Genomic DNA, 12,571 nt, shown 5'->3' on the forward strand with positions numbered 1-12,571 from the left:
CGATAGATTTTCTTGTTTCTACTGGATACTTCAAGCCTGAAACCAACTTAAGGTTTTTGCCAAATACTCATACAATTTATTAATAAACGCATGAGAAAACCATCACCAGTAATTATTACACATTTGAAAAAAATAGAAAAACTAGGCTTTACAAATCAACGAATTCCTATTATTTACTCAAAAACACATTTTTGTCTCATTTTTAAAAAACAAATTTGCATGTGGACGTTTCAGTAATAATTAGAAATGTATATTTCTGATTTGAACACCTTTTTAATTGAGTTTATGTACGAATAGAAACATTTTTCATTTTTTTGAATAGAAACATTTGTCATTTTTTGCTTAAAAAAGTTATGTTAGATCTAGGGCTGTGACGATAACCGCATCAATGCGGTGATGAGGTCATCAAAATGAGGTCCATTTTAACTGTCAAATTAGACATTTCTAAATAAATTATGCTACACATTTACCAGAGAACGTCTTGAAAATGAAATGTCAAATACCATTTTCATTTTAATTTTAATTAAGTGACAGAATAAGCTGTGTTGAGGAAAGAAATGAAAAAGCATTTTGAAATATTGCTTTTTCATTTTATTTTTGAGTCAAAAAATGCAGCTTCATTTTGAAAATTAAAAAGCATTTCTGGTTTTGACTTTGCTTTTTATATATGCTACATAATCGCTTCCATAGTTTCTATATGGGAAACCTTTTATCACTCTTCTTCTCTCCTCGTCGCACCCGCCTGCGCGCGCCCGCGGCTGTCACTGTCTCAGAAGCACGCGGCACGTGCGCTGTTTCAGAAACACACATGTCCTCATTCTACATAAGTTTGTGTCTTGCGAGGAAATACGACAAATTTGCTGCGTTCTAATTATTCATTTCCATTGTATTCATTTCCATTACAAGCTGCGTGCATTCTTGAGTGCGCGACACGGCCGCCCGCCGGAGGATTTTGTGTTGGGGGGTATTACTGCTTACTGCTTACTGCTTGTTGCTTAAAAGCTAACATTGTCTCTCCTCCTGTTTATTCTGCTTGAGACTGTCCGGGGTCGTGCGGTGTATGGGGCACGGACAGCTCTCCAACGAAGCCATCCAAATGAGCAGTTGGCTTTCGCTACCCCACTAAAGTGACGGTCCGGCCGGATCATTACAATAGATATAATTTTGCTGGATGTGACATCCATAGTTACAATTAATAACGACAATGCTAACAATATATTTGTTTTCTTTTCAAACTAACGGACGCAAATCACAGAAGAGAACCCCGTCAAGGTGAGACATTTGTCTTGATATTACAATTTGTTGTGTGTGGAAACAAACTATAGTTAGATACATTGTTTGTTAGATAAATATGCTTTCAGTGTTTTTTTTCTTTGCCCATTGTACAATAAAATGTAAGCTAACCACTCAGCTTGTAGATACTTCAACGTTAACCGTTTCATGCATTTTTGCAGAATAACAGAAAGAAATGGAACATCAAAATCCCCCCCACCACCCCCACCCCCCCAGGAAGATAACCCCCCACCCCCACCCCCTCCAAGGAACCCCCAACCTGCCCCCAACCCTGTCCCCAGGCCCCTAGTCTGGCACTCCGCCATACTTCGGGCGAGGCGCGACCAAAGAATCGCGTGGGAAAATCAGGTGAGTTGGAAGTGTTTGCTCTAAAACACATCTTTCTCACATACGACACACCTCATTTCTCCACGATTTTTTTTCAAAGAAGTACAATTTATAGTTACAAATACTCTTTTAAAATTGATTTCAAATGAAAACAGACACATTTTAGCCTTTTTAGAGTTTTCATCATTAAACTTTTCCCGTCTATTACACTGACCTATGTAGAAATGCTTTGTGTAGGCCCAACGTTTAAAATTTCACGTCATTTTCTTATTTAAACAATTTTATACACGCAGATTGTCTGAAGTTTTTCCTTGTGAAGTCAAATATTGTTTTTTATTCTGTCGTCAGGTTCTTCTGAGGAGGCTGCTCCCATTGGCGCGGAACGAGGAGGAGAGGCGCCGCCTCCTGAGAATTTACGGTTCCAACTAAAATTGTAAGTTTGACTCCTGCTTGTTGTGTGTGAACAGATGAGTCGGTGATGTTATTTTTCAATCAAATGTGCATTAAAAAAAAGAAATCCAAAAACAAAACAAAAACAAAATAGAAAATAATTAAATAATAATTCAAAGAAAAGATTGACCTACAGTTTTTGTTCTCTTTTATGATATTATTAGCTCATTTAAAGAAATCAACATTTTATTTAAGTCAAAAAACGATAGATTTTCTTGTTTCTACTGGATACTTCAAGCCTGAAACCAACTTAAGGTTTTTGCCAAATACTCATACAATTTATTAATAAACGCATGAGAGAACCATCACCAGTAATTATTACACATTTGAAAAAAATAGAAAAACTAGGCTTTTCAAATCAACGAATTCCTATTATTTACTCAAAAACACATTTTTGTCTCATTTTTAAAAAACAAATTTGCATGTGGACGTTTCAGTAATAATTAGAAATGTATATTTCTGATTTGAACACCTTTTTAATTGAGTTTATGTACGAATAGAAACATTTTTCATTTTTTTGAATAGAAACATTTGTCATTTTTTGCTTAAAAAAGTTATGTTAGATCTAGGGCTGTGACGATAACCGCATCAACGCGGTGATGAGGTCATCAAAATGAGGTCCATTTTAACTGTCAAATTAGACATTTCTAAATGAATTATGCTACACATTTACCAGAGAACGTCTTGAAAATGAAATGTCAAATAACATTTTCATTTTAATTTTAATTAAGTGACAGAATAAGCTGTGTTGAGGAAAGAAATGAAAAAGCATTTTGAAATATTGCTTTTTCATTTTATTTTTGAGTCAAAAAATGCAGCTTCATTTTGAAAATTAAAAAGCATTTCTGGTTTTGACTTTGCTTTTTATATATGCTACATAATCGCTTCCATGGTTTCTATATGGGAAACCTTTTATCACTCTTCTTCTCTCCTCGTCGCACCCGCCTGCGCGCGCCCGCGGCTGTCACTGTCTCAGAAGCACGCGGCACGTGCGCTGTTTCAGAAACACACATGTCCTCATTCTACATAAGTTTGTGTCTTGCGAGGAAATACGACAAATTTGCTGCGTTCTAATTATTCATTTCCATTGTATTCATTTCCATTACAAGCTGCGTGCATTCTTGAGTGCGCGACACGGCCGCCCGCCGGAGGATTTTGTGTTGGGGGGTATTACTGCTTACTGCTTGTTGCTTAAAAGCTAACATTGTCTCTCCTCCTGTTTATTCTGCTTGAGACTGTCCGGGGTCGTGCGGTGTATGGGGCACGGACAGCTCTCCAACGAAGCCATCCAAATGAGCAGTTGGCTTTCGCTACCCCACTAAAGTGACGGTCCGGCCGGATCATTACAATAGATATAATTTTGCTGGATGTGACATCCATAGTTACAATTAATAACGACAATGCTAACAATATATTTGTTTTCTTTTCAAACTAACGGACGCAAATCACAGAAGAGAACCCCGTCAAGGTGAGACATTTGTCTTGATATTACAATTTGTTGTGTGTGGAAACAAACTATAGTTAGATACATTGTTTGTTAGATAAATATGCTTTCAGTGTTTTTTTTCTTTGCCCATTGTACAATAAAATGTAAGCTAACCACTCAGCTTGTAGATACTTCAACGTTAACCGTTTCATGCATTTTTGCAGAATAACAGAAAGAAATGGAACATCAAAATCCCCCCCACCACCCCCACCCCCCCAGGAAGATAACCCCCCACCCTCACCCCCTCCAAGGAACCCCCAACCTGCCCCCAACCCTGTCCCCAGGCCCCTAGTCTGGCACTCCGCCATACTTCGGGCGAGGCGCGACCAAAGAATCGCGTGGGAAAATCAGGTGAGTTGAAAGTGTTTGCTCAAAAACATGTCATCTTTCTCACATACGACACACCTCATTTCTCCACGATTTTTTTTCAAAGAAGTACAATTTATAGTTACAAATACTCTTTTGAAATTGATTTCAAATGAAAACAGACACATTTTAGCCTTTTTAGAGTTTTCATCATTAAACTTTTCCCGTCTATTACACTGACCTATGTAGAAATGCTTTGTGTAGGCCCAACGTTTAAAATTTCACGTCATTTTCTTATTTAAACAATTTTATACACGCAGATTGTCTGAAGTTTTTCCTTGTGAAGTCAAATATTGTTTTTTATTCTGTCGTCAGGTTCTTCTGAGGAGGCTGCTCCCATTGGCGCGGAACGAGGAGGAGAGGCGCCGCCTCCTGAGAATTTACGGTTCCAACTAAAATTGTAAGTTTGACTCCTGCTTGTTGTGTGAACAGATGAGTCGGTGATGTTATTTTTCAATCAAATGTGCATTAAAAAAAAAGAAATCTAAAAACAAAACAAAAACAAAATAGAAAATAATTAAATAATAATTCAAAGAAAAGATTGACCTACAGTTTTTGTTCTCTTTTATGATATTATTAGCTCATTTAAAGAAATCAACATTTTATTTAAGTCAAAAAACGATAGATTTTCTTGTTTCTACTGGATACTTCAAGCCTGAAACCAACTTAAGGTTTTTGCCAAATACTCATACAATTTATTAATAAACGCATGAGAAAACCATCACCAGTAATTATTACACATTTGAAAAAAATAGAAAAACTAGGCTTTTCAAATCAACGAATTCCTATTATTTACTCAAAAACACACATTTTTGTCTCATTTTTAAAAAACAAATTTGCATGTGGACGTTTCAGTAATAATTAGAAATGTATATTTCTGATTTGAACACCTTTTTAATTGAGTTTATGTACAAATAGAAACATTTTTCATTTTTTTGAATAGAAACATTTGTCATTTTTTGCTTAAAAAAGTTATGTTAGATCTAGGGCTGTGACGATAACCGCATCAATGCGGTGATGAGGTCATCAAAATGAGGTCCATTTTAACTGTCAAATTAGACATTTCTAAATAAATTATGCTACACATTTACCAGAGAACGTCTTGAAAATGAAATGTCAAATACCATTTTCATTTTAATTTTAATTAAGTGACAGAATAAGCTGTGTTGAGGAAAGAAATGAAAAAGCATTTTGAAATATTGCTTTTTCATTTTATTTTTGAGTCAAAAAATGCAGCTTCATTTTGAAAATTAAAAAGCATTTCTGGTTTTGACTTTGCTTTTTATATATGCTACATAATCGCTTCCATAGTTTCTATATGGGAAACCTTTTATCACTCTTCTTCTCTCCTCGTCGCACCCGCCTGCGCGCGCCCGCGGCTGTCACTGTCTCAGAAGCACGCGGCACGTGCGCTGTTTCAGAAACACACATGTCCTCATTCTACATAAGTTTGTGTCTTGCGAGGAAATACGACAAATTTGCTGCGTTCTAATTATTCATTTCCATTGTATTCATTTCCATTACAAGCTGCGTGCATTCTTGAGTGCGCGACACGGCCGCCCGCCGGAGGATTTTGTGTTGGGGGGTATTACTGCTTACTGCTTACTGCTTGTTGCTTAAAAGCTAACATTGTCTCTCCTCCTGTTTATTCTGCTTGAGACTGTCCGGGGTCGTGCGGTGTATGGGGCACGGACAGCTCTCCAACGAAGCCATCCAAATGAGCAGTTGGCTTTCGCTACCCCACTAAAGTGACGGTCCGGCCGGATCATTACAATAGATATAATTTTGCTGGATGTGACATCCATAGTTACAATTAATAACGACAATGCTAACAATATATTTGTTTTCTTTTCAAACTTACGGACGCAAATCACAGAAGAGAACCCCGTCAAGGTGAGACATTTGTCTTGATATTACAATTTGTTGTGTGTGGAAACAAACTATAGTTAGATACATTGTTTGTTAGATAAATATGCTTTCAGTGTTTTTTTTCTTTGCCCATTGTACAATAAAATGTAAGCTAACCACTCAGCTTGTAGATACTTCAACGTTAACCGTTTCATGCATTTTTGCAGAATAACAGAAAGAAATGGAACATCAAAATCCCCCCCACCACCCCCACCCCCCAGGAAGATAACCCCACACCCCCACCCCCTCCAAGGAACCCCCAACCTGCCCCCAACCCTGTCCCCAGGCCCCTAGTCTGGCACTCCGCCATACTTCGGGCGAGGCGCGACCAAAGAATCGCGTGGGAAAATCAGGTGAGTTGGAAGTGTTTGCTCAAAAACATGTCATCTTTCTCACATACGACACACCTCATTTCTCCACGATTTTTTTTCAAAGAAGTACAATTTATAGTTACAAATACTCTTTTAAAATTGATTTCAAATGAAAACAGACACATTTTAGCCTTTTTAGAGTTTTCATCATTAAACTTTTCCCGTCTATTACACTGACCTATGTAGAAATGCTTTGTGTAGGCCCAACGTTTAAAATTTCACGTCATTTTCTTATTTAAACAATTTTATACACGCAGATTGTCTGAAGTTTTTCCTTGTGAAGTCAAATATTGTTTTTTATTCTGTCGTCAGGTTCTTCTGAGGAGGCTGCTCCCATTGGCGCGGAACGAGGAGGAGAGGCGCCGCCTCCTGAGAATTTACGGTTCCAACTAAAATTGTAAGTTTGACTCCTGCTTGTTGTGTGTGAACAGATGAGTCGGTGATGTTATTTTTCAATCAAATGTGCATTAAAAAAAAGAAATCCAAAAACAAAACAAAAACAAAATAGAAAATAATTAAATAATAATTCAAAGAAAGGATTGACCTACAGTTTTTGTTCTCTTTTATGATATTATTAGCTCATTTAAAGAAATCAACATTTTATTTAAGTCAAAAAACGATAGATTTTCTTGTTTCTACTGGATACTTCAAGCCTGAAACCAACTTAAGGTTTTTGCCAAATACTCATACAATTTATTAATAAACGCATGAGAGAACCATCACCAGTAATTATTACACATTTGAAAAAAATAGAAAAACTAGGTTTTTCAAATCAACGAATTCCTATTATTTACTCAAAAACACATTTTTGTCTCATTTTTAAAAAACAATTTGCATGTGGACGTTTCAGTAATAATTAGAAATGTATATTTCTGATTTGAACACCTTTTTAATTGAGTTTATGTACGAATAGAAACATTTTTCATTTTTTTGAATAGAAACATTTGTCATTTTTTGCTTAAAAAAGTTATGTTAGATCTAGGGCTGTGACGATAACCGCATCAACGCGGTGATGAGGTCATCAAAATGAGGTCCATTTTAACTGTCAAATTAGACATTTCTAAATGAATTATGCTACACATTTACCAGAGAACGTCTTGAAAATGAAATGTCAAATAACATTTTCATTTTAATTTTAATTAAGTGACAGAATAAGCTGTGTTGAGGAAAGAAATGAAAAAGCATTTTGAAATATTGCTTTTTCATTTTATTTTTGAGTCAAAAAATGCAGCTTCATTTTGAAAATTAAAAAGCATTTCTGGTTTTGACTTTGCTTTTTATATATGCTACATAATCGCTTCCATGGTTTCTATATGGGAAACCTTTTATCACTCTTCTTCTCTCCTCGTCGCACCCGCCTGCGCGCGCCCGCGGCTGTCACTGTCTCAGAGAAGCACGCGGCACGTGCGCTGTTTCAGAAACACACATGTCCTCATTCTACATAAGTTTGTGTCTTGCGAGGAAATACGACATATTTGCTGCGTTCTAATTATTCATTTCCATTGTATTCATTTCCATTACAAGCTGCGTGCATTCTTGAGTGCGCGACACGGCCGCCCAACGGAGGATTTTGTGTTGGGGGGGGGGGGGGGGGGGGGATTACTGATCTCAGTCACTCTGTAACACCAAACATGAACACACGCTGTTAGATTTCCATGAATATCACTTCATTTTCTTGTTGGGAACTATTTTGTTTGCAGCAAAGTTACGTGTCTGAATAAACAACGGCGGAGCCTCCTGCCCCGCGTTCTTCATGGGTGTCAGGCTTCACGACTACCGGAGAGGTGACAAAGTGTCTGCAGTCTGTTTATTACTGGGCAATATCTAATATTCTGGGAAGATGTCTGTACCAGAGAGCACAGGCGAAGCCTCACATGCAGCCAGAGGGCAGAAGAATCAACACGCACCCCCCAACACACGTGTGCGCGCTTCTTTCTCCTAGTCCTACACAAGACGCAACGCGCAGACACAGTCACAGTTCTACTCCCAATTCCTAAATCTGCAAGGGAAGCAATAAACCAGGCCAATTTTAACTTCATCTGGAAAAACAAAACTCATTATATTAAAAAAGGAACAATAATTCAGGATTACAGTGAAGGTGGACTTAATAGTCTTTGAAAGTTTGGATGGTATGATTAAGATAAACTGACTTAGGTCTTTCTGCAAAATGAAATAAATATTTGGTTTCTTATTTGTTCCAACATTTTCTCTCATCTAGGGGGCACTGAGTTCCTTCTAAAATGTGATTTTGATTACAGAAAACTTCCTATTAAACTTTCTACTTCTCATCAGCAGGTGTTACTGTACGGCAAACTCATATTCAAACATAACTTTAGTCCACATAACACTCCCATATGGAGCTGCCGGTATAATTTATGTAGGAACAAATCAACATTTTTACAAAAATTAGATCGATAATGGTATTTGGTCATTATTACATATTATGAATGATAATGGAAACATAATCTCATTGGAAACTTTTTTCCTGTAAGTTTGAATTGAATGATAGAAATCAATACAATGGAAATGCTTTGTGTGAAGCCCCAAAAAAATTCTAGTCATTTTTTTTATTTAAACAATTTTATACACGCAGATTGTTTCCAGTTTTTCCTTGTGAAGTCATTTGTTGATTTTATTCTGTCGTCAGGCTCTCCTTCGAAGGCTCCTGGCCTTAGCGACAACCGACAAGGAGAGGCGCCGCCGATTTGAATACACAGCCCGCTTTAAGAAAAAAATTGGACAAAAAAAAATCTTTGTTGTTGAATTTGAAAAAAAAAATGTTTTTAAAAAACAAACATTTTGTTGAAATTAAAATTTTTATTTTTGAAAAAACAAAAAAAAACTTTGTTGTTGAAACCGGAAAAAAATGTAAAGAAAAAAATCTTTGTTGTTCGTTTGTTGTTGAATTTGAAAAAAAAATTGTTTTGAAAAAACAAAACAAATCTTTGTTATTGAAACCGGAAAAAAATGTTAAGAAAAAAATCTTTGTTGTTGTTTGTTTGTTGTTGAATTTGAAAAAAAACATTTGAAAAACAAATCTTTGTTTGTCGTTAAAGTTGAAAAAAAGAAATTGGAAAAAAAAATCTTTGTTGTTGAATTTGAAAAAAAAATTGACAGCTGCACACTTGATCGTCAATGGCTACTTGGGCAGTCTTGTTGGGCAGTGCTCCAACAAGACCTTTTGGAAGAGAAAGTGACATTTCAGCTTGTGTGTGGAAGTTCAAGACGCGTTTCTTTTTCTTTGTCTTTGGTTCAGCTCCAATTTGTCCCACAACTGGAGCCCTCTTTAGTTTAAAAAAGTAGGTTCTTGTCCATTCACTTTGTCCCATGCTATCTGCTTATCTCTTAAGAGTTTCTTTTTTTCAGCAACTAGGGGAGAGTTTGGCTCATTTTCACACTGGGGCTTGATGTGCCCGTCCTCCCCACATCTGAAGCAGTACCAGGGCTTTGGACGATTTCTTGGATGAGGTTCTGATTTTTGTTCTGAAGGCTGTGGCTTTGGAGTTTTAAGGCTTTCAGGGGGGACTTTTGTCTTGGTCGAGTTTGTGGATTTTGACTTTACTTTACTGTTTGAGTCTTTTTTGTTCTTTAGAGATGCAAGATGGGACTGCAGATTGGCGATCTGCTTCTTGAGGTCTTGTATTTCAGAAAGGGGGTCAACAGTTTTTGATGTATCTCGCTCTGGACTTTGGGACTGAGCGCCTTGGTAGTTGGAAAACACTTTTGGTTTTGTTGTATTCAAGTGCTGTTTCTCAGCAGTCCGGAGCATGAGAAGAAGTTCGGAAAAGTTAGGTGGAATTTGCCTTTTCTGCTTGTCCAGTTCACCAGAGGGAACACCACCTCTTATGAACGTGGTGTTCAGCATGACTTGAAGACGCTGGAGGTAAGACGATGGTGCCTCACCATTATTCTGCACAGTGTTCAAGTATTTGGCAAAGAGGTCGTCTCCATCTTCAACCGTACCGAAGGCAGAGTCGAGTATTTTCAAGTAGGTGGAAGGAGGTGATTCGGTAGGTATGTGCTTTACCAGATCGACAGCAGGTGAAGAGAGACTTTCCAAGAGCCTCCTGGATTTGCATGAATCAGGCTGTCTGGGGTCTTTTAAAAGGAGTTCCACACTCGAGCGCCAGCTCTCATAGTCGACTTCGTTGTTTGGGTGGGGACAGCGCCCTGAAAAGGGTCTCAATCTGAAAGGAGTGTTCATCTGAGCATTGAAGTCTTCAGTTCTCAGCACATGTTCCACTATTACTTTCTGAAGCTCTGGTGGGTTTACTTCAGAAGGTTTGAGAGTGGTTGTCTTAACATTGACCTGCACTTGTGGGGGATTCTCAACTGGAGCTTGGATCAGTGGGTGGACTGGTTCAAGAGTTGGTGGGTTCTCTTGCAGAGGACTGAGAGGAGCATTCGTGTCAGGGACTTGGGGTGAGTCCTGGCGGTCACCTGAGTCATTTTCGTCAGGGTTAACAACTTGGCTTATAGAGGAAAGTTCGTCTAGTAAGTCTGCAAAGTCTTTACCTATCAGTCTTGCAATGTCTCTCAGTTCAGTCAGGTAAGTCTGAGTAGCTGCCTTGCTAACTACGGGGCTGTAAACTGAGCTTAATGCCTCGACAAGGTAAAGTATGTCAGGTTTGTTCTTGGGTGAGAATCTGTATGGCAGTAAGCTAGATAATGCCTGCACTGGTGCACTGGACGCGTACTCAAGAAAGGACTGCTTGCCCTTTTCTGGACACGGGGGATCTACAGGTACCATTGTCTGAATGGACCCATATTGTTTGAGGAAGTCAAAAAGCTCTTCATCAGATTCAGTGTCAGTTAAACCAGTAATAAGAAGTGAGTTTGGCATCTTAACATTACTTCGTTGCACGGCTTCCATTTTTTGTTCAGTTCTTAGTCAAATTTGAGCTCTGAAAATTATATACGAACCACTCCTGGCTGGCTCGCCAAGTATTTGTAGCACCTATGCTATTAGGCAGAGGTAGTCAAGCTACTGGACCAGATATAGGTTCGCACGGAGTGGTGTGTATTGAATAAAAGAGCCAAGAATCAATATAAAAGGTAGAATGGAAAAGAAAAAGCCGGCAGTTTACTGAACAATTGACAAACAACAATAAACATACAAATATGGTTCTTAAGTAATGTTAAGACACCTCTTAAACACCCTTTATGTTGTTTTGTTCCTTTACTTTTTCAGTTAAAGTTCAAATAAAAGGTTTTGTTCAAGTTAATTTCAGTTTCAATCTATTTTAATTAAAGATGACCGGTCATTTAGTTTAAAGGGATTTTAGTTACAGAACTAAATTTATTTAACTTAAATTTAGTTTTAAGCTTTCTTTTGAGTTCACTGTATTTACCCTTTTCACTTTTTTTTAAAATCAGTTTTGTCACTTTAAATTTACACCAAAAGTATCCTTTAAAGTTACAAAATATCAGATATCAAACAAAAGACAATTCAATATGCAAAGCAAACAAAGAACTGTTTTTCTAAATGTCCAATTGCTTAGCAAAACCCTTTAAAGTTTGTTAGCAGATGTATCCAGTTTTTGGTAGTGCTCCTTTAAAGTGTATTGGATCCACAGTTAGTGTTCAATCTCCTACCGCGACCTTGGCAGAGATTTTGTAGTAGTGAGGAAAAGTAAAGGACCACGTGATGCTCTACAGCCAGTCCGGATTATTGTGCTCCTTGGGTAGGCTCGCCATCCATGGATCAGGAGAAGTCCAGAACGATCCGGTCCGGAACCATCTCCCAATTACTCTCGGGGGGGAATCAAAAACCTGGCCTGCAGGACAGGCCATAAAAATAATTTTAGTCCATATGCAAAATAAAACCACTCCAAAATGAAAGCGGAGCCGCACTAGAAGGCTACGTGACTCTTTAGAACTTAAAATGGCGGCTGCTCTTTTTTCTTTTTCATACATCCAACTCTACTTGCAAAATTAGCTTCTTTTCACACAAAATATACCCAAAATACATCAAATAAAATACATTCATGTTTCGAAGTGTCAAAAAAAAATTATAAATAACTCAAAAGTACTGTTTTGTCGTCTTTTCACAACTTAAATTGGTCTCAACTGGGCTCGCCTCATCACGGCAAAACCCACGCCACAAAAGTAGGCAAAATACAAAACAAAACTCACCAAAACTCGTCTCGTAATGGCATAAAATCTTATTTGGCTCACACCCCTCTTCCGGTCTAGCTAGACAACAGGTTTGCACCGTTATTTTAGTTTTTCACCGTAGTTTTTCAGCTAATGGCTACTTTGCTGCGCGTGCTTGCTGTCTCTGCCCTAAACAGGCCTATCTCTCCGCTACGCGCCGCACAGGTTGGGGAGGGCTCTTGAAAAAACTTGAACTTTATCGACAAAAAAAACA

At 37.8% G+C, this 12,571-nt stretch overlaps 1 protein-coding gene across 1 annotated transcript; it reads right to left on the bottom strand.

Annotated features, from left to right (window-relative positions):
* Positions 1-8,051: 8,051 nt before the first annotated feature.
* LOC111947744 (paraneoplastic antigen Ma3 homolog) lies at positions 8,052-12,557 on the bottom strand. The gene is made up of 2 exons (XM_023957470.2): positions 12,337-12,557; positions 8,052-11,978 (listed from the first exon to the last, which is right to left on the bottom strand). Exon 2 carries the CDS (start codon positions 11,072-11,074, stop codon positions 9,488-9,490), a length of 1,587 nt encoding a protein of 528 aa, XP_023813238.2. The 5' UTR covers positions 11,075-11,978; positions 12,337-12,557; the 3' UTR covers positions 8,052-9,487.
* Positions 12,558-12,571: the final 14 nt, after the last annotated feature.

This window comes from Oryzias latipes (genome assembly GCF_053564925.1).
Source record: "Oryzias latipes strain Hd-rR chromosome 1 unlocalized genomic scaffold, Olatipes_Hd-rR_3.1 chr1_Y".
Classification (NCBI taxonomy): domain Eukaryota; kingdom Metazoa; phylum Chordata; class Actinopteri; order Beloniformes; family Adrianichthyidae; genus Oryzias; species Oryzias latipes.

Coding starts and splice junctions, on each gene's coding strand:
- LOC111947744 (XM_023957470.2), bottom strand. CDS start 11,074: ATGGAAGCCGTGCAACGAAGTAATGTTAAGATGCCAAACTCACTTCTT.